The following is a 25605-nucleotide window of genomic DNA, read 5'->3' on the forward strand; positions in this document are numbered from 1 at the left end:
GAGTTGTGGTGGTGAGGAAGGAGGGGGCTGGGAGCCAGACTCCTGATCTGAGAGAAGAGGGGGCTGGGGGCCTGGCCTCCTGGGTATGAGGGAGGAGCGGGGACCCAAGATGCTGGGTCCGAGAGACAAAGGGGCTGGAGGCCTGCACTCCTGGGTCTGAGGGACAAGGGGGCTAGGGCCTAGACTCCTGGCCTGAGGGAGAAGGGGGCTGGCGGGCAGGACTCCTGGGACCTGGAGAAGGATGAGGAGGGGTCCAAACATTTGGGGACCAAGAGAGGAGGGGGCCAGAAAGTTTAGAGCTGCCATGTGCGAGAGAGAAGAGGGATGGCCAGGGCCTAGAGGAGGCTTTTCAGATGCAGAAGTCATAACCAAGGACCTCCCTCCCACCCACGCCCTGCCTGTTGGGGGAATTCCAAATCAAGTGGTAGAGAGGAAAAGAAAAAGGGAAGGACAGTGTAGGGAAAGAGATGGGGGTGGCACCAAGACCGCCACACCCAGTAGCCTAAAGCCAGAAACTACCCCAGAGAGGAGGGAGAGAGACCTGAGGGAGGGCCTGGATTCTAGGGTTCTGAGGAGGTAAGAGCTAGGTTGGTCTCCAAGGGCTAGGAATGAATGCCTATATTCCAGAAGGGACTCAGGGCCCAGATTCCTGGGTCTTAAGAAAGGAGAGCACTGGGGGACTGGACTTCTGAGATAAATGGAGGAGGGGTTCAGGAGCCCATATTGCTGGATCCCTAAGGAATGACAGGGCTGGGGACTCAGACACCTGGGCCCTGAGGGAAGAAAGGGGGAGACAGCTGGAGGCTAGAATTTCTGGGTTCTGGGGAGAGGATAGGGCTGGGAGTTTGGACATTGAACCCACAAAACTGGAGGAAGTCAGCCTCTCCCCCAAGCTAAGGTGCTGACTGATAGGTCCTCAGGAGAGAGGAAGTGGTGGTTTGGGGGTAAGGTCCTGGAGAAAGTGCCAGTCAAACCCACGTCATTAGACTCCAGGGTGGACTCTGCCTCTCTGGGAGGTCAACAGCCTGGCCTGGCCCAGCCCCACCCCACATCCCGACTTCTTTTTCCCTTGAACCTCTCAGCTAGCCCCTATCCTAGAAGAGGGCCAGAGCCTGGGAAGGTGAAGAGGAGAATCTGGATGAGACTCAGAGAGCCCAGGTGAGCAGGGGAACTGGGAGAGGTATCTGGAGGGGAAGGAAAACCATAAAGAATTGGGCGGGGAGGGGCAGGGGCTGAAAAAAACTTCAGAGACTATGAGGCTCAGGGCAAGCTGGGACAGCAAGGAGGAAGGTATTATGGATTGAATTGTGTCCCCCAAAATTGTATATTATAAATTTTAACCTCTATGCCTGTGGTTGGAAACCCTTATGGTATAGCAGTTAAGAGCTACAGCTGCTAATCAAAAGGTCAGCAGTTTGAATCCACCAGGTGCTCCTTGGAAACCCTATGAGGCAGTTCTACTCTGTTCCTATGGGGTCTATAGGGTCACAACAAATCTGAACCCACTCAACAGTACATAACAACAACATCAGCTAGAGCCACCACCCTGAATTCAGACTTCCGGCCTCCTAAACTATGAGAGGAACCCTGGTGGCGCAGTGGTTAAGCTTTTGGTTACTAACCAAAAGGTGAGCAGTTCGGATCCACCAACCACTCCTTGGAAACCTTGTGGAGTAGTTCTACTTAGTCCTGTAGGGTCACTATGAATCAGAATCAACTCAATAGCGATCGGTTTTTCTCTTAACTGTGAGAAAATAAATTTCTGTTTATTAAAGCCACCCACTTGTGGTATTTCTGCTACAGCAGCACTAAAAAAAAAACAAACGTACCACTAGATAACAGAATTGCAAAACCAGAAGAAGCTGGGATTAGGATTGTGAGATTAGGATTGTGAGACTGGGAAAGGTAGGGAATGCGCCCGGAGCTGAGAGCTTCCCGATCAGATTGGACCCCCGCCCCTGACTCCAGCCTGGTAACCAATGCGGCCTCGGAAGTGGGCGGCCACGACCCACTGCACCTGGACCCTGAGGGCTGGCCAGCTAGCTACTTGGCCACCAGTGAGCGGTTTCACTGCCTGGAAGCCGAAGCCCAGCCCCTCTCCTTCCCCTACAGAGCCGGGGATGTGGGGCTACCTGTCCCTTCTGCCTGCCTTCCTGGCCATCTGGGCTGTTGCTGGCATCTGGACTGTGTGAGTGTCTGTGGCAGAATAGGAGCTTGCAACTGAGGGAGGAGGGAACTGGGGCCAGGACTCCTGGGTCTGAGGGCGTAGGGGCTGGGGGCCTGGACTTCTAGTCTGAGGACAGAGGGGCTGGGGGCCTGGACTTCTGGACCCTCAGAGGGTGGTTAACAAAAGGAAAAGTTGGGTTGGAAAGCCCCCTACTCACTTTGATGTCTTTCCTGCCTCAGTTTTGCATTGGCAGTGGCTAACAAATCTGTGAACCTCAACGAAGGCTTCCCCTACATCAGGTAGTTACGGAGCCCTGGGTTGGCAGTGATGAACAGGGAGCGGTCCTGGCTCTGAGAAGTGATGGATGACCCTTTATTTTCCCTAGCATCTGTGGATCTTACCCCCCTCAGAGCTGCCTCTTCAGCCAGGTGCTCAATATGGGAGCTGCATTGGGTAAATATTCCCCAGCTCTTAATGTTCAGTGCTGGCCACAACTCCCTTTGTCCTCAGACCCAGGACCCCAGCGCCTCCTCCCTCAGATACAAAAGTCCTGCCCCAGCCCCGACTTCTCTCAGAAATCCAGGTCCTTAGCCCCTTCGTTTCCCTGAATCCGTGAGTTTTGGCCCCCATCTCTTCCCCTACCTCTGGATTCTGGGGCCCGGGTCTCCCACCCACCTCCCTCTCCTCCTAGCCGCCTGGATCTGCATTCTCCGTTACCACCAGCTCCAGGACTGGGGAGTCACAAGGAGGTTTAACCAGCTGATCCTTTGGACGGGGCTCCTCAGTGCCTTGGGCACTTCGATGGTTGGCAATTTCCAGGTGAGACGGAGTCTGTTCCAATAGCCCGCCCATGGAGGCCAGCCGGCCAGCTTCTGGCACTACAACTCCCAGGAGCCTCTGGGGCCGTAGGCTTCTGTTTCAGGGATTGTTCCGCGCATGGCCTTCTGGGACTTGTAGTAATATATTCGTAGCTATTAAACCGTGGCGGAGTTTGCTCAAATGAATGGAGACCTACCTGTGAGAGGCACTTTATATAAGTTACCTCATTGAACTCTGGAAGGTTGGGATAATTTTCTGCCGTCTCACCCCTTTAATTATGAAATTACGGAGACTCACTCATTCTTAATGTTTGGCACAGAAATATTAATAACAGCTCCGTTGACTGAGCTGTTCACCCTGTAGGAAGCACTAGGCTTTAACATCAGGTATTTCACTCTATCTCCACAAGAACTCTATGGTAGGTCCTTCTCTTGGCCATTTTGTAGAGAGGTTTTTTTGTTTATTTTTAAATAGTCCTCATGGAGGCAATGGCGGTTCAGTGTTAAAATTCTCGCCTTTCATGAGAGAGGCACTAGTTCAATTCCCAGCCAGTGCACCCGATCTGCCGCCACCACAGGTCTGTCAGTGAGGCTTGCTTGTTGCTAGGATGCTGAACAGGTTTCAACAGAGCTTCCAGAATAAGATGGACTAGGAAGCAAGGCCTGGAGATCTACACCTGAAAATCAGCCAATAAAAACCCTATAGATCACAATGGTCTGATGCCCAACTGATCATAGGAATGGCAAAGAACTGGACAGTGTTTTGTTCTGTTGTTCATGGGGTCGCCATGAGTCAGAGTAACTCGATGCCAGCTGGCAACAGCACAGAGATTCCAAGACCCAAATCCTTACACATTCTTGACCATGAAGCTGGTAGAATAAATGAATGGACAAATGATAGGAGAAATGCTATTGATTTATTGCATGTTGTTATTTCTATCATGCTGTTTCTGATTCTGAGGCTCTGTCCTTGAAGAAATAAAGGATAGGGGACTGCAGGGTGACAAGAGGCTGCCTCTAACTTTTTAAAGTTCCCCATCTCATTTGTATAACAATTCATTCACTTATTCATTTATGTAGTTTATTCCAGCATTCCTCAATCTTTTTATTTTCATCGTTGTCCTTATTGTTGGGTGCTGCGGAGTCTGACTCATAGTGACCCTATAGGACAGAGCAGAACTGCTCCATAGGGTTTCCTAGGCTGTAAGTTTTATGGAAGGAGATTGCCAGGTCTTTCACCCACAGAGTTACTGAGTGGGCTTGAACTGCCAACCTTTTGTTTAGCAGCCAAGTGCTTAACCACTGCGCCACCAGGGCTCCTTGATTTTCATTATTGTCCCCCTTAAGGAGCCTATTAGGAGCCCTGCTGGTGCAGTGGATAAGAGCTCAGCTGCTAACCAAAAGGTTGGTAGTTCAAATCCACCAGCTGCTCCTTGGAAACCCTATGGGGCAGTTCTACTCTGTTCTATAGGGTTGCTATGAGTTGGAATCAACTCAACGGAAATGGGTTTGGGTTTTTTTTTTGGTAAGGAGCCTATTAAGACATTTATTTCCAAAGCATCTCCTTCTCCCGTAAAACTTTAATATTAGAAAATTTTAATGTAAGGTATACTGTACATCTGTTCACAAACCATCTTAACAACTAAGATTTTTTTCACCACTCACCCCTTCCCCGCCCCAAGATCCAGTTTTTGCTCCTTTGAGGGTAAATAATTGTTCCTGTTGAGAAAGCATAATTTATTCCACTTGTAATTACTGAGCATCTGCTATGTGTCAGGGATTGTTCTTACAGACTGAGGCTACAGCAGTGAACAACAAAACCAAAAACTGTTGCCATTGAGTTGATTTCAACTCATAGCGACCCTATAGGATGGAGTGGAACTGCACCATAGGGTTTCCAAGGCTGTAATCTTTACAGAAGCAGAGCACTACGTCTTTCTCCTGCAGAGCAGCTAGTGGGTTCGAACCAATGACCTTTCAGTTAGCAGCCAAGCGCTTAGCTCCCTGCACTACCAGGGGCACCTACAGCAATGAACAGACTTGAATCCCTGCCCTCATGGAGCTGACATAGCCAATGAACATAATAAGTTGATCACTGGGCATGGCAGTTCTCCATCATAGTCTATTGAGTTGGTAAATGGTCCCCTCCCACCTACTCCCATTGTGTCCCTCACCTCCCATAGCCTTCCTCTCAACTCTTTTCCCTTCTCCTCCACCAGCAAAAGAACCAGAAGCCCACCCATCTCACAGGTGCTTTCCTTGCCTTCTTCGTGGGCATCCTCTATTTCTGGCTGCAGCTCCTTCTTTTCTGGAGGAAGAAGAACCTGCCCCAGCCTGGGTCCCCCTGGATCGGGCCGCTCCGCTTGGGCCTCTGCACCATCTGCACCATCCTCATGGTAGTCAGTATCCTTATGGGGCTGGGAACAGGGGTCAGGGGTCAGTTCTCCACTGGGGTCAGTCTCCCGTGCCTTTGCTGTGTGCCATCTTCCTTTCTCTGGGCCTCAGTCTCCATCCACGTATGATTATAGCATAGTAGTCAAGAGTGTAGAAGTCCCTGGGTGGTGCAAATGATTAAACACTCAACTATTAGCTACTGGGTTTTACTAGCTACTTTGCACATATTATCAGGAGGGGCCAATCCCTGGAGAAGGACATCATGCTTGGTCAAGTAGAGGGTCAGTGAAAAAGAGGAAGACCCACAACAAAATGGATTGACACAGTGGCTGCAACAGTGGGTTCAAACATAACAAGGATTGTAAGGATGGCTCAGGACCAGGCAATGTTTCATTCTGTTGTACATAGGGTGCTATGAGTCAGAACTGACTTGACGGTACCTAACAATACTAGCCAAAAGGTTGGCTGTTCAAACTCACTCAGAGGTGCCTCGGAAGACAGGCTTGGCTATCTGCTTCCAAAAGGTCACAGCCTTGAAAACCCTAGGGAGCAGTTGTACTCTGAAACACACTGGGTGTCTGTGAGTTGGAACCAACTTGACAGCAACTAAAAACAATGGCAAAATCAAGAGTGCTGGCTCTGGAGTCAGGCTGCTTGGGATGGAATCCTTTCTCCTCCACATCCTAACTGGGGAAAGCTTAAGCTGGTTTCTTAACTTCTCAGTGCCTTGGTTTCCTCATTGATCAAGTGTGGATCATAATGGAGCTGATCCCAGGGTCTTAAGGAGTAAATGAAATAATATGTGTGAGGTGCTTAGATTCTGCATGGCACATAGTGAGCAATCAATAAATATTGGGATGGTGATTATACTAACGGTAGCAGGCATCATGCTAGCCGATTAAAAGATTGGAAAGTGAGGTTCAGACAGGGGAAGTCTCTTGGCTTAGACCCGTCATGGAGTTCAGAGGTGGAGCCAGTGGTAGGCTGGAGCTGGCTCACACTGGCTTGCAAGAACCATCTGTACACATCTTTTCCATGTTCAGAGATATCATGTTAACCAGTTGCCAGCAAGTGGATTCCAACTTATGGCAACCCCACATGTGTCAGAGTAGAACTGTACTCCATGGGGTTTTCAGTGATTGACTGTTCTGGAAGTAGACTACCCGGCCTTTCTCCCAAGACTCCTCTGGGTGGACCTAAACCTCTAACCTTTTTGTTTTAGCAGCCGAGTGAGTTAACTGTTTACACCACCAAGCGACTCCAATGTCAACATTATTGTTGTCTGTGGCCATTCAGTCAATTCTGACTCAAGGCAACTCCATGTTACAGAGTAGAACTATGCTCCATAGGGTTTTCTTGGCTGTAATCTTTACGGAAGCAGATCGCTAGGACTCTTTTCCATGGTGCCGATGGGTGGGTTTGAACCACCAACCTTAGGTTATCAGTTGAGTGTAAACCTTTTACACCACCCAGGGACCTCCTGATGTCACCTTAGTAGCTTGACATTAGCCACGGTGAGAGTATTTACACCACAGGAATTGGCATAGGCTACGAATCAGGGTTTTTTTTATTTTCTGGGAGAGCTGGCTGTTAAACATTCACCAGCACACCCCTGGGTGAAGCCTCAATTCCAACCCAAGTCTGACTCACCCCAGAGCACAGATGATCCCCAAAGGCATGGTACACCTATAGGCAAAATCAGGTCACTTTCTGAGGCTCAGTTTCCACATCTGTAAAACTGGGCCTGCATAAACCACTCCAAAAAAAAAAAAAAAAAAAAGTTAGCTGCTTTTATCATTGGAACTAACACAGACAATGAGCATAATCAATAAATTATTACTGAGATGTAGAGTGCTCTGAGAAAAAGGAGGGCTGAGGACTCAGCCTTGGGGACCACTCCCATTTGTGGGGAGGCAGAGAGGGCATGATCTTTCAGAAGAGGCTGAATGAAAGCCAGCTAAGGTCTGGTGCTAGCTGGATCAAGTGGTTCAGTTTATTCTGAAATTTTCCAGCAAAATGGAGATGGCGATCCTATTTCCTAGAGCAGCAAACTGAGTCTTAGAGTAGGCAGGAGGACTAGATGGGAACCCAGGTTGTCTGACTTCTCAGCTTAGCATGTATCCCCTGCAGAGGTCTGTGTGTATGGGGCGGGGGGCGTGCAGTTTATCTTAGAGAAAGCTCCACCCTGCTCCTCTTTGTGTGGGGGTGGGTGGGTAGGGTCATAAAAACTTGTTAGCTGAATGCGCTAAGATTAGAGAATGTTCTCTGGAAGGAAAAGCCTGGTACGAAGTGGATTCAGAGCTTTGTCTTGAAGATTCAGCTGCTTTTGGCCTAGGTTGGGAGGCTGGGAAGGTGCCCTGGTGGTGCGGTAGTCAAGTGCTCAACTGCTAACTGAAAGATTGGAAATTTGAACCCACCAGCTGCCCCTTGGGAGAAAGACATGGCGGTCTGCTTTGGTAAAGATTAGAGCCTTGAAAACTCTATGGGGCAGTTCTACTCTGTTTTAAAGTGTCACTTGGAATTGACTTGACAGCAACAAGTTTGGTTTAGGAGGTTGGGGACACAGCAGGTGTGTGCTGAGGGTGGAAAAACAGGCTGGTGGGGGGGCGGTGAGGCTGTAGGGAGGGCCAGACTGAGGGTCTCCAGTGCTAAGGTGAGAGGTATGGGTTTCTGCCTGGGGATAATAGGGAGCCATGGACAGCTTGAGAGCAGGGGAGGAACAGGGTCAGTTCTGTGAGTTGCATTTGGGGGCTTACGCATCTCCCTTGCTGTAAGATCTGTGGGGCCAGGATGGTGTCTGTCTGCCTGAGTCACAGTCTGTCCCCACGGCCAAGTCCCTGAGTGACGTAAACAGTTTGTGCTTGGCTCCTAACTGAAAGGTTGGCTGTTTGAATCCACCTAGTGCTGCCAGGAATGAAAAGTCCTGGTGACCTACTTCTGAAAGATCACAACCATTGAAAACCCTGTGAAGTGCAGTTGTATTCTTAGACGGGGGGTCTACATGACTCAGAATCTACTCCATGACAATAAGGGGGGTATCCCTACTGCTGGCACAGAAACCAGTAAAAACCAGTTGCCAATCAAGTCGACTCTCACGGTGACTCCTTCTGTGTAAGAGTAGAACTGTGCTCCACAGGGTTTTCAATGGCTGATTTTTTGGAAGATCACTAGGCCTCTCTTTTGAGGTGCCTCTGAGTGAACTCGAACCTCCAGCCTTTTGGTTAGCAGCCGAGCACCTTAAGTGTTTGCACCACCCAGAGATTCCCCTGACACATAAGGAGCACAGAAATAACTGCGTGAATGAGCTAATGTTTAGACTGACCCAAGAGGGTTAGCTGTAACCAGCTTGGCTGAGGGTGGCGGTGGGGGGGGGGACACCCCAGTGGGAGGGGCTTCAGAAAATGAGAGACACTTCCGCCAGGCTGGAGCTTGGAGTATGTGTGGGCAGCATAGGAAAAGGTTTTAAGAAGCTTGGACTGGTTCCTGAGTGTGCCAGGGAACGAGAGAAGGGACAGGGACAGACCAGTAGGGAGTGACACAGGACCAGGGAGGCGGTGGATGGGATAAATCAGGTGAAAACCAAACCCACTGCTATCAGTTTCAACTCATAGTGACCTTATATAACAGCATAGTACTGCCCCACAAGATTTCCAAAGAGCAGCTAGTGGATTTGAACTGCTGACCTTTTGGTTAGCAGCCAAGCTCTGAAAACACTGTGCCACCAGGGCTCCTAAACCAGGTGAGTGGGGCTCAAAAGGGACAGGTAGGGCAGGTAGACAAGACCTGAGGTACAAGAAGGAGGGAGGAGGCAATGGGGACTCCCAAGCGTCTACTTTGGTGTGTGAGTGGTTGCTGGAGCTGTTGCAGAGGTGGGGACCCCCAGAAAAAGGAAGATTTTAGGAGGAGGACACTCCATCCCGTCTGGGCACAAGCAAGAGGGCCCTGGGGTGTTGTTAGTTGCTGTTGAGTGGATTCTGACTCAGGGCAACCCCGTGTGTGTAGAGTAGAACTGCTCCATAGGGTTTTCAATGGCTGATTTTTTGGAAGTAGATCACCAGGCCTTTCTTCTGTGGCACCTCTGGGTAGACTCAAACCTCCAACCTTTCAGTTAACAGCCAAGCACGTTAACTGTTTGCACCACTCGTTAAATCATCTTATTAATCTTATATATTAAGGTAACGTTCTTCCCACTTTCCAAAAACCAAACCAGCTGCTATGGAGTCGATTCTGACTCATGGTGACCCCCTGTGTGCAGAGTAGAACTGTTCCATTGGGTTTTCAAGGCTGTGATTTTGTGGAAGCAGATCGCCAGGCCTGTCTTTCCAGGCACCTCTGCGTGGGTTGAAACCTTTCAGTTAGTAGTGGAGCGTCGAATCGGAGCTGTTCGCGCCACCTGTTGCAAGCATGGCCCGAGGCTCAAGGGGCATCTTTTGGAAACCCTGAGTATTTGGCAGTGGAAGCACTGGTGCTGGCTGTCTGGCCTGGATTATTTGGGAGATGGTAGAGCCTCCACCTGGTCATGGAAGAAGGCCCAGGGAAAGATAAGGAACTTGGTTTGGGAAACAGGAATGGGACACTAATGGGAGGTCCATGAAAGGGGATACAAGGTTGAGATAGGGATTCATCCGCCTCAGAGATAAGGCTAAAATTTCTGTAGGAATGTCCCTGTGAAGACAGATAAGGATGGTGGCCTAGAAGGTCATTCAAGCCAGGGCAGGGCTTGTGAAAAAACAAAGAAAGAAAGTTGCCATCAAGTTGATTATGACTCATGAAGACCACAGGTGTACAGAATAGAACTGCTCCATCGGGTTCTCAAGGCTGTGACCTGACTTCTGAGGCATCTCTGGATGGGTCTGAACTGCCAACCTTTTGGCTAGTAGTTGAGCTCTTAACTGTTTGCACCACCCAAGGACCTAGGGTCTTCAATGGCTGATTTTTCGGAAGTAGACAGCCAGGCGTTTCTTCCAAGATGTGTCTGGGTGGACTGGAACCTCCAGCCTTTGGGCTTGCAGCTGAGCGTGTAAACTGTCTACATCACCCAGGGATTCCTGTGGTCAGGGCAAAGAAACATATGGTGAGAGGGTACCCAGAGAGGCCTCAGTCCTGCCCAAGGTCACACAGTACCCAAGTTGGTCCCTGCTCCTCTGGGTGTGGTGTGTGTGGGGGCACTGCTGTCTGTCCGCTCAGACCCTTGACCCTGGTGTAAAGTGGTTGTCCTCCACTCCTGGGTGCCGCTGCGCTCTGCCTCTGCATCCTGTGAATGGGCCGTGGCTATGCTGCTGTTCAGTCTCTTTGGCCTCTTATCTGTTGACTTCTCCTGCCTGGATGGCTGCACCCTATTTCTTCAGGCGGCCCCTGGCATCAGCCCTCCACCGACACCAGCCTCCCCCAGCTCTGTGCAGATCCAGCTGTCCCAGGGGCAATGACTGGGACCTTTCCCAGCAGCCGAGGAAGAAAGAAGGAGGAGTTCAGTCCCAGGTCCGCCCCATGAGCCACCAAGGAAGCTGTCCAGCTGGCTGAGGACAGGGAGGCTTTTGCTGACCATTCTCCCATTCCCTGCCCTGGAGCTGAATGGATGTGTGTGGGGCTGTGGACAACCGGTTACAGAGGCTGCGATTTAGCATGGCCCTGCCACTGCCACCAGGGCCAAGGGGTATCCAGGCCAGCCTGCAGCCAGGAAGCGAGAGCCCAAGGCCAGCCAGCAATCCCTGATCAAGGTTATTTATTTTTTTTTTGCTGCCGGCGGAATCAGAGACAAGGACGCAGGCAGGATCACGCAAAACCAGAATTCCTTCCGGAGAGCAAATCCGTACAGAACATTTTTGGGAGGGAGGCATTGAGAACGGGGGGACTGAGGGTGGGGGTGGGGAGCCAGGGGTCCTGGGAAGGGGGGAGTTGGGGACACAGGGACAGATGGCCCTGTCCGGATCTGCTAAGCCACCCCAACCAGCTCCCGTCCCTCCCCCACCCCACCCTGCAGAAAGATTGATCAATAAATAAAATAATAAATTAATCAATAAATAAAATAGAAACAGCTCCCCCGCCCCCAGTTCCCCCTAGATCCCCCCCACTGGGCACGGCCCCTTGAGCCCTATCCCTGCAGGGCAAGGCCGGTTTTGTGTCCCCCCCACTTACTCCTTGGGCCCTATTTACAGATTCACAGTTGGGGGGCAGGGAAGGGGGGTAGAAGTGGTTCCCCTCCCTCCCTGGCCCCCTGGGGTCAGGGTAAAGGGGTTCCATTGGTGGCCAGGAGCTTCTTGTCCTTAGGGGGGCCTCGACGGGGAGAGCCGCTGAGCTCTGGGTCTGGGCGGCTGGGTGGGGGCTGCAGGCTTCGGGGTGGGGTACCCGCAGGCCGGGTCTGGGCACCATTCTTCTCATCTGTGAGGGAAGAAGAAGTTTTGGGTGGACCCCAGGGCTGCAAACCCTGAAGTTGGGTTTCCCACTATTGGGGCAGCAGGGGGGGTTCCCTTCTTAGTTGGCCTTGGTATCCCCAAGGCCATAGGAACCCAGGAAACATGCTCTAGCAACAATCATGGCAAGGCCTTGTTTCCCACCACAGGAAACATCAGGAGCCCATTGCTATGGGGACATATCCTAGCAACAAGGCCTGGCTTTCCTAGAAAAGGGGCCTACACCCTAAGCCCCCTATAACCTTTGTGGCTTTGGAAATAAGGCCAAGTTAGTTCAAGTGGGACTTGGGCTGTGCCTGACTTCAGGAGAATGTTTCAGGGACTCTGGTTTAAAAAAAAATACTATTTGCTACGGGACAGCTTGCTGTGGCAACAAATAAGGCTCAAGTCCCACAGATCACAGATAGAGGACCAACCTTCTGTTACCCTGGTTGTTAGGGGGGCATTCCTTGCTGGTGGTTTGGGGTCTCGGGCCCTCCCAGGTGGGCCTGATAGGTTTGCCTGCCTGACCTTGGTCTCCCTTTTGTGGGGCCCAACTTTCTCAGACTAAGACCACTTCCTCTTGGGCACTGCGGTTTCAATGCTGGTTGCCAGTGGCCATCTAGAAATTTCTACAGGGCCTGAAACATTAACTGAGACCCCTGGTAGAGACCCAGCCTCATTAAGAGACACTAATTGCCAGAGGCCTGTTGTCATATGGACTGATAAAACTGGACTCTTCCAGGGCAGAGTCTGGGGTCCCCCCATCCCCATTTCCTTATAAAGGGGAAGGAAGGTGGATAATAAGGCCCAGTGTGCCTACTGGTCCTAGAGCTTAGGGGTTGTGCCCTTTTGGGATCTCTGGTTGCAAAGGCGAGCTTTCCTTGGCAATGGTCTAGAAAAGTTCAGAGTGCCAATGCGCTTTCCAGCCCAGCAAGTCTAACCAAGCCGAGATCCTCCAAAGCAGGCTCTCTTCACCTTGGCACTACTGCCATTTGGGGCCAGATAACTCTTTGTGGAAGAAGCCCTGGTGGTGCAATGGTTAAGTGCTCAGATGCTAACTGAAATCTCGGCAATTTGAATGAGAAAGATGTGGTAGTCGGCTTCCGTGAAGATTTCAGCCTTGGAAACCCTATGGGGCAGTTCTACTGTCCTTTACGGTTGCTATGAGTCGGAATTAACTCCACCTACATTTTACACAAGAACAACCTCCTAGATGCCAGTGGCATTCCCTAGCCCCCATTCCCAGTTGGGACAACCAAAAATGTCTCCAAACATTGCGACATTTCCCTGGGGGCTGTGGTAGGATGAATAACTGCACCCCCTAAAAAGGATGTCCCCAAACCCCAAAACCTGTGAATATGTTATTTTATATGGCAAGAGGAACCTTGCAGATGTGACTAAGGTTAAGGACCTTCAGATGGGAAGAGAGTATCTTGGATTATCTGGGTGGGCCCAACCTAATCAAAAACCGACTCAATAGTGACCCTAGGTCAGAGGGGAACTGCCTCATATGGTTTCCTAGGCTCTGATCTTTACGGAAGCAGATTGCCATAGTTTTCTCCTGCAGACTAGCTGGTGCGTTTGAACCACTGACCTTTTGGTAAATAGCTGAGTGGTTAACCAGTGCACCACCAGGGCTCCTTACAACCTAATCACAGATATCCTTAAAGGAACCTTTCCTGACTCAGGTCGGGGTCAGAGGGAGATGTGACTACAGAGTGATGGTCAGAGAGAGGCAATGTTCTGGCTTTGAAGATGGAGGAAGCGGTTAGGAGCCAAAAAATGTGGGCAGCCTCTCGAAGCTGGAAAAGGCACGGAAATGGATTCTCCCCTATGTGTGGCTTTGTTTATATCCTTTTTGGTTTTAATAAAGTGGTAGCCATAAGGATGGTGTACTCTCCATGAGATTCTATGAGTCATTTCACTGAATTAATGAACCCACAGGGACAGTGAGAACCAGCAGGGCCTGGCATCTGCCTGTTTGGCAGTCTAAAGAAAGGTGTCTTTCTAACATGTGAGCTCTGACCTAGCTCTGGTGGCTGAGCCTGAGAGAGAGAGAGACTGCCACTGTGACGAAGATGAAGGTGTGGGAAGGTGAGGACTGGATCCAATTCCAAACTTTGGAGACTGGATTCATGCTGATCCTTACCACACAGTTAGCAGTGAAGATGGGAGTTGCCCACTGTGCCCTTTGTTTACTGCAGGGAGAGGCCACCACATCTCAGGAGTCGGGTCTGCTCAAGGCCCTTCCAGGACTGTTTTTCTGAGCAGAACCTCACTCAGGAGCACTGGTCAGTAGTTCTGGCATATCTTAGCAACAGACCCTGCTGAAGCCCACCCTCTGTTTTTCCCTGGTTGCTAGGGAATCCCATTCCCTTAGAACCCTGGCTGGTGAGGCTAGGGAACATCTTTCCTTGGACACAGACCATGCATACTTGGAGAATTCAGCTTAATACACAGTTGCTAGGGACCACTGGGACCTAGCAACAAGGCTAGGTGAGACTTGGATTCTAGAAAACCAAGCCTAGCAAGGGGAATGAAGGTGGAATCCTACAGATAAGTGGACCAGCTCATCCCAGTTTGCCTGAGGCTGTCCTCATTTTAACACTGAAAGTCCGGCATCTCTGAAATGCCCCCAGTCCCAGGCCAGCCTCTCCAGAAGTGTGGAACCTGCTGGAAGGTAGTTCCACTACCCCCAACACAGAGACTGTTGTCTTCTCAGGGACCCCTGCCAGAAGGCAAAGGTTGGTCTTTAGGTTCCTGGGGGGCCCTACCCTTAGCAATGAGGCCCATGTAAGCCCTGGATAGCCTGGTTCCCACTGAGCTCTGACCTCAACATCTCACACCTGCTCACAAACAACACTTCAGGTGAGGCCTCAGCAAGACAACCACAAAAGAGCCTGTTACAGGATGTCATGTTCCCTAAAAAGATATGTTCAAGTCCTAACTTCCCCTGCCCCATACGTGTGAACACGACCTTCTCTGAAAATAGGATCTTTGCAAATGTAATTAAGATGAGGTCCTCAGGGTAGGCTCTAATTCAATATGTTGTTTTTGCTGTTGAGGAATTCTGACTCATGTGTGCAGTGTGGAACTGTTCCATAGAGTTTTCAAGGTGGTGACCTTTTGGAAGCAGATCACCAGGCCTTATTTCTGAGTCATCTCTGGGTGGGTTTGAACTGATAACATTTTGGTTAGTAGTCCAGCGCTTAACCATTTGTGCCACCCAGGGACTTCTAATCCAATATGACTGGTATCTTTATAAGGACAGAAGAAGAGACACAGACACACAGGAAGAAGGATATGTGAAGACGGAGGCAGAGATTGGAGTGATGCGTCTGCAAGCCAACGATTGCCAACAATACCAGAAGCTAAGAGGGAAAACATGGAACAGATTCTCCCTACAACCCTCAGAGGGAACATGGCCCTGCTGACACCCTAAGTTTGGACTTCCAGCCTCTAGAACTGGGAGAGAATAAATTTCTATTGCTGTACGCCACCCAGTTTGTGGTATGTTGTTATGGCAGCCCTAGGGGACTCATATAGAACCCACAAGTGGGCCTGCCTGGCTTCCCCTAGCAGAAACCTCGCCCTAAAGCAAAACCCTGGAGGACCTGGTCATGGAGAGGCAGCACTCCCGGAAGCATTCCTGCACGCACAGGACAGGAGAGAGAGACGCTGCCCACAGCCACTGCCACCCACCTGCTAGGGCCTGCACGGAGGGCTGGTCGTGAGTGCTTAGCAGCTGTGCCTGGATGGTCTCCACCACACGCTTGAAACGACGGCTGGGACCTGCAGGGTGAGAGGGCAGGGAGACAGGCTGATTGGGGGATGGCGGCAGGAAGACTCCTCCCACCTGTGGAACTGAGACCATCTAAGAAGCCAGTGACTTTCCTCTTCCGGGTCCCAATGTTCCCCTGTGTTGGGGAAGGGACAAATCCAGGGCTTATAAATGGGACTCTATGTTGCTATTTTTGGAACACCATCACAGGTTGATAACATGTGTCCCCAAAAGATATGTTGATGTCCTAACCCCTGGTACCTGTGAACATGACCTCTTTTTGGAAAGAGGGTCTTTGCAGATATAGTTAGTTAACATGAGGTCATAATGGAGTAGGTTAGATCCTAATCCAGTATGACTGGTGTGCTCATAAGAAGAGGGCAGGCACAGACACACATGGAGGGAAGGTGGCCCTGAGAAAACAGATGCAGACATTGGAATGATGCTGCCACAGGCCAAGTGTTACGGATTGACTTGTGTCCCCTCAAAATATGTGTTGTAAATCCTTACCCCTATATCTGTGGGTATAATCCCATTTGGGAATGGGGCTTCCTTGTTGCATTAGTAAAACAGTATAAGGTGTGTCTTAAATCAATCTCTTTTGAGATATAAAAGAGCAGATTAAGCAAGCAAGCACAAATGGAGGGGAAGATATATACCACAGGATTGCCAAAGAATCTTGCAATAGAAGCTGAAAAGAGACAAGGACCTTCCTCCACAGCAGACAGAGAAAAACCCTTCCTCTAGAGCTGGTGCCCTGTGTTTGGACTTCCAGCCTCCTAAACTGTGAGAAAATAAATTTCTGCTCATTAAAGCCACCCATTGTGGTGTTTCTGTTATAGCAGCACTAGATAACTAAGATACCAAGGAACACCTGGGGCTACCAGCAGCTGGGAGAAGCAAGGAAGGATTTTCTCCTAGAGCCTTCCAAGAGACCATGGCCCTGTCAGCACTGTGAATTTGGACTTCTGGCTTCCAGAACTATGAGAGAATAAATTTCTGTTGTTTTAAACCACCCATACTTGGTTATGACAGCCACAGAAATCTAATAAAACCATCAAACTCTGATAGGTTCAACTTAAAATAAAAATACATGTCATTTTGCATGTAAACAGATACTATTCCTTTTTAGTTTCTGGATTAGACCATGATCTAACCAAACAAACTAAACCCACTGCTGTCGAGTTGGTTCTGACTCACAGCCACCCTATAGGACAGAGTAGAACTGCCCCATTGAGGTTCTCCCATGGAGCTGCCAGTGGCTTCAAATTGCCGACCTTTCGTTTAGCAGCCAAGTGGTTAACCACTGTGCCACCAGGGCTCCTTTAGACCATGTTGAGTTAAAAATATAAGAAAAATTGATGCAAGAAAAAAAAACCTTAAAATTGAGAAGGTTGGGCATCTTCGTCTTTAAAGGGGAGAAAAAAAAAAAGACAATTTATTGTGGTGATGTAACACCCCGGGGTCCACTGCCTTCTGGTTTAGAAACACTTGGAGCAAGTATATCTTCCAGCTGTGACATATTAAGATCAGTAACAAGGATAGCAAACAGAAGTATCCCTAATTATCCAAACTCTCGCTATCAGGAACCAAGTAAAATTGAAAACAAGGTGTTTCTGTGGTTTTCATCGCTTGTGCCAACTCTTGATTGGCTGTGGCTCCCTGGAGTTAGTGTCTGAGGCTACAGCTGAGCTCAGTGGAAAAAGTGCTGGAATCGATTGGTGGTGTCTGCTCTGGGTGCCTGAATGAGATTTTACAGCTCTGTGCCATGTCTTCTCTGTCCCAATCTTAAAGTAGTAGGAAGAGCTCTGGGCTGAGATTCAGAAGGCATAGATTGAGCCCCTGCTCTGCTACAGTTTGCAGTGTGACTCTGTTCTAGCCAATTTGCCTCTCTAGGGCCCAGTTTTCCCCTCTGTAAAAAAGGGTGATTACACTGTGAAACTTAAAAGAAAAAATGCACGCCAAACACTTGGCACATCATAAATACCCGTTAAATGCTGGTGAGAGAAGGGGGAAGAAATTCCTTAAACAGTGCTTAAGAAGGTGTTATGAATTGAACTGTGTCCCCAAAAAACATGTAAATCCTAAGCCCTATACCTGTGGTTATAAAACCATCTGGGAATGGGGCTGCTTTGTTATATTAATGAGATAGTATTAGTATAGGATGTGTCTTAAGTCAATCTTTTTTGAGATATAAAAGAGCAGATTAAGCAAGCAAGCAAGCAAGCACAAATGGAAGGGGAGATATATACCACAGGATTGCCAAAGAATCTAGCAACAGAAGCTGAAAAGAGACAAGGACCTTCCCCCAGAGCAGACAGAGAAAAACCCTTTCCCTAGAGCCAATGCCCTGTACTCGGACTGCTAGCCTCCTAATTGAGAAAGCAAATTACTGTCTGTTAAAGCTACCCACTTGTACTACTTGTTTTAGCAGCACTAGGTAACTAAGACAGTCCCCAACACTGGGTAGAGGCAATCTAGTCAAGGAAGACTCACCAGAGATGAGAGTGAAGGTGACGGAGTAGATGCAACCACCACCACTGCCATCCCGCCTGGGGGAAGGCTCTGGACCCTCAGAGGAGCTGATGTCCACCTGGAAGCGGACAGGCTTCTGGAAGACGGAAGGGCCACCACTGGCCTTGTACTCGGCCCTGAAGCTGGTCTGTGACAGCACGCTGTGACTCAGGCTGGGGATCTGAGGAAGGTGAGAACACAGGATTGGGTGATTCCAGTGACCTGACCCCCTATTCTACACTCACCTCTGCCCAAGGAACTACAAGTCCCTTCAGCCATTGGTGGGGGTGGGAGGGGGGAGAATAGCAGAAAAGGCAGTGGGAGGAGGCCCCATTGCCTGCTGGGTCTTGTAATTTTCTCTACCCTACTGGAAACAGGGTATAAGAGAAATGGCTGAGCAACTAAATCCTACCTCTGTGGGATGCTAGGACTCTAGAACCAACCCCAAGCTCCAGACCCACATGAAACAAACTTTTCCTTCTCTCCACAAACCCTAAAAACCAGTTGCCGTTGAGTCGACTCATACTTATGGTAACTTCATGTGTCTCAGAGTAGTAATGTGCTCCATACAGTTTTCAATGGCTGTGATCTTTAGGAAGTAGATCACCAGATTTTTCTTCCAAGACACCTCTCAGTGGACTCAAACCTCCAACCTTTTGGTTAGCAGCAGAGTGCATTAACCATTTGCACGACTCAGGGTTGTTGTTAGGTGCCATCGAATTGATTTTGACTCATGGCGACCTCATGTGACAGAGCAGAGCTGCCCCATAGGGTTTCCAAGGCTGTAATCTTTACTGGAGCAGACTGCCAGGCCTTTCTACCAAGGAGCTGCTGGGTGAGTTTGAACTGCTAATTTTTCAGTTACCATTCGAGCACTTAACCCTTGCACCACCAGAGCTCCTTACCACCCAGGGGCTCCCCAATAAACACCTACTATATCCATGTCTGTCTCAGAAATCACAAGTCTCATCAGCCCCTAGAGGAAAGAACCACAGGACTGCCAGAGGGCAGCCCTAAAGGCTCCTGGGAAATGTAGTTCCTTCTGCCAACCTCAGATCTGGTGTAATTCTCTCTGCCCTACTGGAAACAGGGTATCAAAGAAATGGTTGAGCAACGGAATCCCACCTCCACAGGGTGCTAGGACTCTATAACCAGTGCTACTCAGCAATCCTTGGGGACATGATATCTGGGGAATTGGAATTCAGTATCCTACTTCACCACTTCCAGGCCCCAGGGCATAATAAACCTTTCCTGCCTCCCTGCTCCCACACAGACCAAATCCAACTCTGACTGGAAAACTATAAATCCCATGATGCTCCATGAGGAAGCTAGGCTAGGAGTAAGGTGGTAGACCCCTCCCCCCAGGGGCTGCTGGGATTTGTAGTTCTGGGTCAATGGGGACTCATGCCCCTCACCGACAAGAAGGCATGGACAATGTCCGCTTTGATGCTGCTGAGAGGTTTGTCCTTTAGCACGAGGAATATTTGTTCTTCTTTGTCCAGGGAGATGAAGTTCCCGAACCAGGAGCGTTTTGCCAGCCTGTGGGGGAAGGGGATAGTTGGAGCAGGGCCAAGAGGGGGCTGAAAGAACAGATCCCTCCTTCACCCCACTCTTCCCTTCCATGTGGGACTCACTCTGGAGAGGACTCTGGTGTCAAACTGGACATCTCCTCCGCGGTGGGGACTGGGTGGGGGGGGAGGAAAGAGAGGGTGTGGTCAACACTTGCCCATCATCCCAGCATCCAGCATCCAGGCCTCCTCCCAGGGGTTCAAGGCCCCAGTGTCTATTCACCTCCTAGTAGCTAAATCCCAAAAGGCACCCTATGTGATGGTATTGCTTCCAAGGGCACCACCTCTGACTAGGCCACCCCCTTTGGGGGCGGGGACTAGAAACCCTGGGCCAATGGGAAGATGACCCAGCGCAGTTAGAGCCCCCCCCCCAACACCTGAATCTTGGCTTCCAAACCCGTTCTCTTACAACCCCGGTAATCCAGGCTCCCAACCCCTTTCTCCCTGGGGACCCAGATGTCCAGGACCCAGCCTCCCCTCGCACGCCCTCAGAACTCCCCATACCCTGCATCTTGCGCCGGTGAAAGCGAGGGGAGCCCAAGAAGCTGTTGCGGATAGAGTTGAGACGACTCCTCCAGGCGGCTCCCCCAACGCCACCACCCGGGCTGGGGGGCGGTGTTGTCCCCGGGGTCCCAGTCGGGCTGGCCCGGGGCGTGTGCAGAGGAGAGTGCAAGGGGGTCCCCCCAGAGGAACGTGGGGAGCCTGGGGGACCAGGCAGGGGTGTGGAGCGGGCACTGGGGGGCGGGGGCTGCTCCCCGGCGCCCCCACCCCTGGGGCCCCGAGAAGGCAGCGTTTGTGTTTTGGAAGTCGGGGAGCCCCCGCCCCGGGCCTCATCTCCAGCGCCAGGTTCCGGTGAGAAGGAAAAAACGGGACTCTGCAAAAGAGGGCCGAAGTGAGACTGGACTGCAACTACCAGAAGGCTCTAGGAGCCGCAGTTGGACAAATTCACGGAGGGTGCCCCCATACACGCTGGGACTTGTAGTCCAACTAATCCCTACCGCCCGCCCCCCCCCCATTAGGAGTGCAGGGACTTTTTCTGTCATGCTCACTGCTATAACCTTGGCCTGATTTGAGCACAGTGACTGCTACACAGGGGTCGTTCAGTTAACTTTTGTTAAATGAATAAATGAACCCTTCAGACACTCTGAAAATTCAGTCCTATGGGGGAGGTATATGGAGCCGATGGACTCGAATAGTCATATGAGGCCTTGGGTCTTTGGCCCTTTAGGGAGCAAAAAAACTTTTAGGGAGAAAGAGGCAAAATATCAAGGTCGCATGGGAACTATACTTTCTGCTTCTCAATCTTTGCTTTGGTGTCTTCACTCACTTAAAAAACCAGTTGCTGTAGAGTTGTTTCCGACTCATGGTGACCCCATGTTTGTGTTAGAATAGAACTATGTGCTACATAGGGTTTTCGATGGCTCATTTTTTCCCTCGGAAGTAGATCATCAGGCCTTTCTTCTGAGGCACCCCTGGGTGAACTCAAACTGTCAACCTTTTGGTTAGCAGCAGAGTGCTTACCCTTCCTTAATTCCAATGGGAACCTGGCCTTACCCTTGGGCTGCTTAGTGGACTGGAGGACAGACCGGTGGATGCTCCACTGACACTGCGGGATCTGATTTAAAAAAAAAAAAAAATCAGGTGAGAAGGTTTCAAAAGGTTCAGACATTCTCACACTTCCACATCCCTTCCAGACAACGAAATGAGGCCCGGAGAAGGGAAGTGACTGGTCCCAACTACCTAGCACATCTGAGGTAGAGCTAGGGCTAGAACCCTGATCTCCTGCTACACCTGGGGATTGTGGATTCTCCCGGAGGGCACAGGGGTTCCCACCTCTGGCTGTGCTGGGCCATCTCCAAGGCTCGTCGAGTGGGCACAGGGGATCCACCACCCCCTGCATCAGTGATGCTCAGGACCTCCATGGACTTCCGTTCTGGCCGTCGCTTCCCATGACGGCTCAGCATGGGGGAGTCCACACGTTTCCGGGGTGGGTCTAAAGGGATGAGGGTTTCAACTCAATCAAAAGATGGATTGGCTCAGCTGTACACGGCACTTACACAGCTGCCTCGTAAACTGCATGTAAGGAAAAGTGGGAAAACTCAGGGTGGGGAAACTGAGGGCCAGAGTGGAGAGGGGTTTGGGCAAAGGTCATAGAGCAAGTCAGGTCCTATTGTTGTGTGCCATCGAGTTGATTTTGACTCATAGTGACTCTACAGGACAGAGCAGAACTGCCCCATAGGGTTTCCTAGGCTGTAATTTTTTTTTTAATGTTTACGGGAACAGAATGCCACAACTTCCTCTGGAGGGGTAGATGGTGGGTTTGAAGCGCTAACCTTCCAGTGAGCAGCTAAGCGCTTAACCACTGTCCCACCAGGGTGCCAAGTCAGGTCCCAGGAATCTAAAGCCCAGAAGCCCAGGGCTTGTAGCACCTTCCTCCCTAAAGAAATCTGGAGTCTGGGCTCCCAGCCAATTCCCCTCTCAGGACGCAGGTGTCTGGTCCCCCAGCTCTGCCTTCTCACCAACATCATTCCGGGGAGGCAAGTCCTGATCCTCACAGCTGGGATACCGCTCCTTCCGATCCAAAAGCAGATAATATATCATCTTTTCTTGGTTCTCCCTAAGATGGAGGATTGAAGTAAGAGGTCAGTGCTTAGAGGAGGTCTCTCCCCCTCTCAGCTGCTGTGACTCTCTAGGGCTCTGTCCCACACAATGTCTATTGTTCCATTTTTATAGGTATCCATTTCTTGATTTTCTTTGTCTCAGTGTACACTTCAGTCTTGTTTTACTCAATAATAATACTTAAATTTGAGCACTTGCTACTAAAGTACCATTCTAAATGTTTTTTTTTTAAATAATTTTTTTATTGTGTTTTAGGTGAAAGTTTACAGAGCAAATTCATTTCCCGTTTGATAGTTTGTACATAAAGTGTTTCATGACACTGGCTGTGTTCCCCTCAGTGCGTCAGCACTCTCCCTATTTTCACCCTTGGTTGCTCACTTCCTTTAGTCTGGATTTTCTACCCCTTCCTGCCTTCTCCTCTTTGCTTTGGGGCAAATGTTGTCCTTTTGATCTCGTACAATTGGTCGTTCTAAGGAACACGTTCCTCTTGGGTGTTACTGTTTATTTTATGTGCTGTCTAGGTTTTAGAGCCCTGGTGGTTGAGTGTCTCAGATCTCAGGCTGCAAACCAAAAGGATGGCAGTTTGAATCCACCAGCCGCTCCTTGGAAACCCTATGGGGCAGTTTTACTCTGGTTTGGTTTGGGTTTTACAGGGTCGCTATGAGTTGGAATTGACTCGACAGCAACGGGGTTTGGTTTTTTTGGTCTAGGTTTGGCTGAAAGATGGTCTCTGGCTTTAGCTTCAGGTCAGAAGTGTTTCTTAGGGCCATAGTCTTGGGGGTTTCTCTGGTTTCTGTTAGACCAGTAAATCTGGTCTTTTTTGTGAATATGATTTTTTGTTCTACAGTTTTCTCCCTCTCTGTCTGGGAACCTCTGTCTAAATGCTTTCGGTGGATTAATTTATTTAATTTCTCTTAACAACCCTATGAAGTTGCTGATATTATTATGCACATTTTTCGATGAGGGTACCAAGCAATTTGACCAAGGTCACATGGCTGGTGAGTGGTAGAGGTGGGATCTGAACCCCAGCCTGACCAATAGGCTGTAAGATCTCATGGGGACAGGAGACTACATACCTCAGTACTTGGGTCACAATGACCCTCCATAAAGACCAGTTATTATTACTGTTGTTATGTGCTGTTGAATCGATTCTGACTCACAGCGATGCTACAGGACAAGAGTAAACTGCCTCATAGGATTTTCTAGGTTTTCTACCGAAAATAGACTGCCATATCTTTCTCTCAGAGTGGCTGGTGGGTTCGAAACACCGACCTTTCGGTTTGCAGCCGAGGGCTTAACTGTTGCGCCACCAGGGCTCCTTAAAAGCTGTTATATGAGCACTATATATTATTATTTTATTTCTCAGGCTGCCTTTGTATCTCGGTCTCGGCATCTACAGATACTGTCTCACCGTCGTTTCTCTTTCCCCTGATGCTCCCTCTGGTTTCCTCCACGAACAACTCCAAGCGGGAAATATTAGCCACGTCCCAGGTAGCGGCCTGGAAGCTAAGGCCAGGGCCAGTCTGCGCCACCTCCGCAGGTTGCCCGGGAGCTACAGCAGCTCGGCCCACGTGGGCACCGCGGGAGGGGGCGGGGTGGGGTCTTACTCCTCGCTCCGCAGCTCACGGTGTAGCCGCTCGCGGTCCCTGAAGCAGCCCAGTGACGCCATGCTCTCCAGGACGTCGGGGTCCAGCTCTCCATTGGACGGAAGGCTCCTCATTGCTACCCGGCGGCCCGGGGCTGGCTCCAGGCAGGGGTCTGGCTCGTGTTTCCCGCCCCTGGGGAAGGGGAGAAACATCAACGGAGACCGGGCACCAAGGACTTGAGTCCTATTCTTTACCCGAGACTCAGGCGTCCCAGAACCCAGCCTGCGCCTCTCTTGGAACCCAGGAGTCCGGGCTCCCAGAGCCCTCCTCCGTCAGACCCATGAGGCTCCAGCCCCTCAGACTTTGGTACTCATACTCCCTGCCCCCTCCTTCCCTTGGATGCAGGAATCCTCATCCCTCTCCTCCCCTGGCCCCTTCTCCATCTGTGCCCTCTTCCCCTAGGACCCAGAAGCCGGAGTTCCTAGCTTATCTTCGGAACTGGAACCTCGGCATCCCACCCGCTTCTGCTTTGGGGCTCTTGATATCTGGGCTCTTACCCCTTCCTCCCCAGGGCCCCAGCTGTCCAGTTCCCTCATACTCACAGGTACCAGGGATGTTTCTGAATTTGCTCCAGCTGTGAAGGGGGTGGGTGGTTGAGAAGCAGAAGTGAGATAGTATGCACACAGTAGGCGCACAATCAAATTTGAGCGGGGTGAGGTCTGAGGACTCTAACTGTGCTCCCAATCAGGTAAAGGGTGAGGTATCATGTCTCCCCCTAGAGGCAGTTTAGCGCATTGCTCTGCGCACGCGCGGTCCGAGTACTCCGGATCAGTGCCCCGCGCCGCTCTCGGTACGGTTTCCCACATGCGCAGTGCCATCTCACTCGTCTCCCCGCTCCGAGCCTCCTCGGAAGACCGGTCGCTGCATGCGTCTTCCCTCGGCCCGGGGCTCCCTGGTCCAAGCTTCTGCACCCTCCGCCCCAGTTTGGAGTGCTAGATTTTTCTGGACCCTGAGTTGCGCATCAGCCAGCGACCCCCCCTTACCCTCACCCCAGTGACTGACAGGGAGGTCTTGGAAAGCCACGTCACAACTCCCCAGAGTGTTCTGTCCTAACCACCCACTGTTCCCCCCCATCCCGTCTCCTTTGCCCCAACTCACACTGAGCCTCTTCTCTGGCTCCACCTCGATCATGCCCCTCAGGAGGCTCTGGCAGTCTGGAGGGATGAAGTGGGGCATGTGGAAGACGCCCCGTTTCACCTTCTCCAGCAGCTGGCGGAGGTTGTCGTCATCAAAGGGCAGAGCCCCCTAGGCAGAAAGATCCACGACCCTTTACACAAAGCTTTCGATTTGCTTGGCGAGAGGCTACACACACACACACCATTCATCCTCATCACCAAGGAACCCTGGTGGCACAGTGGTTAAATGCTCAGCTGCTAACCAAAAGGTCGGCGGTTGGAACCTACCCAGCGGCTCATGGGAAAAAAGATCAAGTGATCTGCTCTAGTAAAGATTGCGTTGTTGTTAGGTGCCCTCAAGTCGGTTCCTACTCATAGCGACCCTATGTACAACAGAAAGCTACCCAGTCCTGTGCAATCACAATCATTGCTATGTTTGAGCCTATTGTTGCAGCCAATATCAGTCCATCTCTTATAGCCTAGAAAACCCTATGGGGCAGTTCTACTACGTCATAGGGTCACTATGAGTCAGAAGCCACTTGGAGGCACCCAACACCACCAATGTGCACTGCCAGGAGGGAGGAAACAATT

At 50.5% G+C, this 25605-nt stretch overlaps 2 protein-coding genes across 10 annotated transcripts in view; one reads left to right on the plus strand and one right to left on the minus strand.

Annotated features, from left to right (window-relative positions):
- The first annotated feature begins 449 nt into the window (after nt 1–449).
- TMEM150B (transmembrane protein 150B) lies at nt 450–15251 on the plus strand. 8 transcript variants are annotated; one of them, XM_049900211.1, is made up of 8 exons: nt 450–576; nt 1083–1158; nt 2113–2188; nt 2407–2466; nt 2553–2620; nt 2859–2986; nt 5205–5384; nt 15038–15251. In XM_049900211.1, exons 3-8 carry the CDS (start codon nt 2121–2123, stop codon nt 15203–15205), a joined length of 672 nt encoding a protein of 223 aa, XP_049756168.1. In that variant the 5' UTR covers nt 450–576; nt 1083–1158; nt 2113–2120; the 3' UTR covers nt 15206–15251. The 8 variants fall into 8 exon arrangements, with proteins under 8 accessions (XP_049756168.1, XP_049756167.1, XP_049756170.1 ...); XM_049900210.1 differs by having other exon boundaries at nt 15043–15251; XM_049900213.1 differs by having other exon boundaries at nt 5205–5381.
- BRSK1 (BR serine/threonine kinase 1) overlaps nt 11222–25605 on the minus strand; it is a 28123-nt gene continuing 13739 nt past the window's right edge. For both annotated transcript variants that reach the window (XM_049900204.1, XM_049900205.1), the window contains 12 exons: nt 24998–25144; nt 24442–24473; nt 23861–24031; nt 22154–22251; nt 21468–21627; nt 21189–21249; nt 20139–20508; nt 19701–19749; nt 19482–19605; nt 18049–18247; nt 15474–15563; nt 11222–11757 (listed from right to left, as the gene is read on the minus strand). In XM_049900204.1, coding sequence (XP_049756161.1) covers nt 11600–11757; nt 15474–15563; nt 18049–18247; nt 19482–19605; nt 19701–19749; nt 20139–20508; nt 21189–21249; nt 21468–21627; nt 22154–22251; nt 23861–24031; nt 24442–24473; nt 24998–25144 — 1659 coding nt within the window. In that variant the 3' untranslated portion in view covers nt 11222–11599. The remainder of the gene's footprint in view (nt 11758–15473; nt 15564–18048; nt 18248–19481; nt 19606–19700; nt 19750–20138; nt 20509–21188; nt 21250–21467; nt 21628–22153; nt 22252–23860; nt 24032–24441; nt 24474–24997; nt 25145–25605) is intronic.

Source organism: Elephas maximus, chromosome 11 (assembly GCF_024166365.1).
Source record: "Elephas maximus indicus isolate mEleMax1 chromosome 11, mEleMax1 primary haplotype, whole genome shotgun sequence".
In the NCBI taxonomy this organism is placed as follows: Eukaryota; Metazoa; Chordata; class Mammalia; order Proboscidea; family Elephantidae; genus Elephas; species Elephas maximus.

Coding starts and splice junctions, on each gene's coding strand:
- TMEM150B (XM_049900209.1), top strand. CDS start 2,121: ATGTGGGGCTACCTGTCCCTTCTGCCTGCCTTCCTGGCCATCTGGGCT. Junction 2,189..2,406: donor GTTGCTGGCATCTGGACTGT/GTGAGTGTCTGT, acceptor TTCCTGCCTCAG/TTTTGCATTGGCAGTGGCTA. Junction 5,389..10,587: donor CACCATCCTCATGGTAGTCA/GTATCCTTATGG, acceptor CCTGGTGTAAAG/TGGTTGTCCTCCACTCCTGG.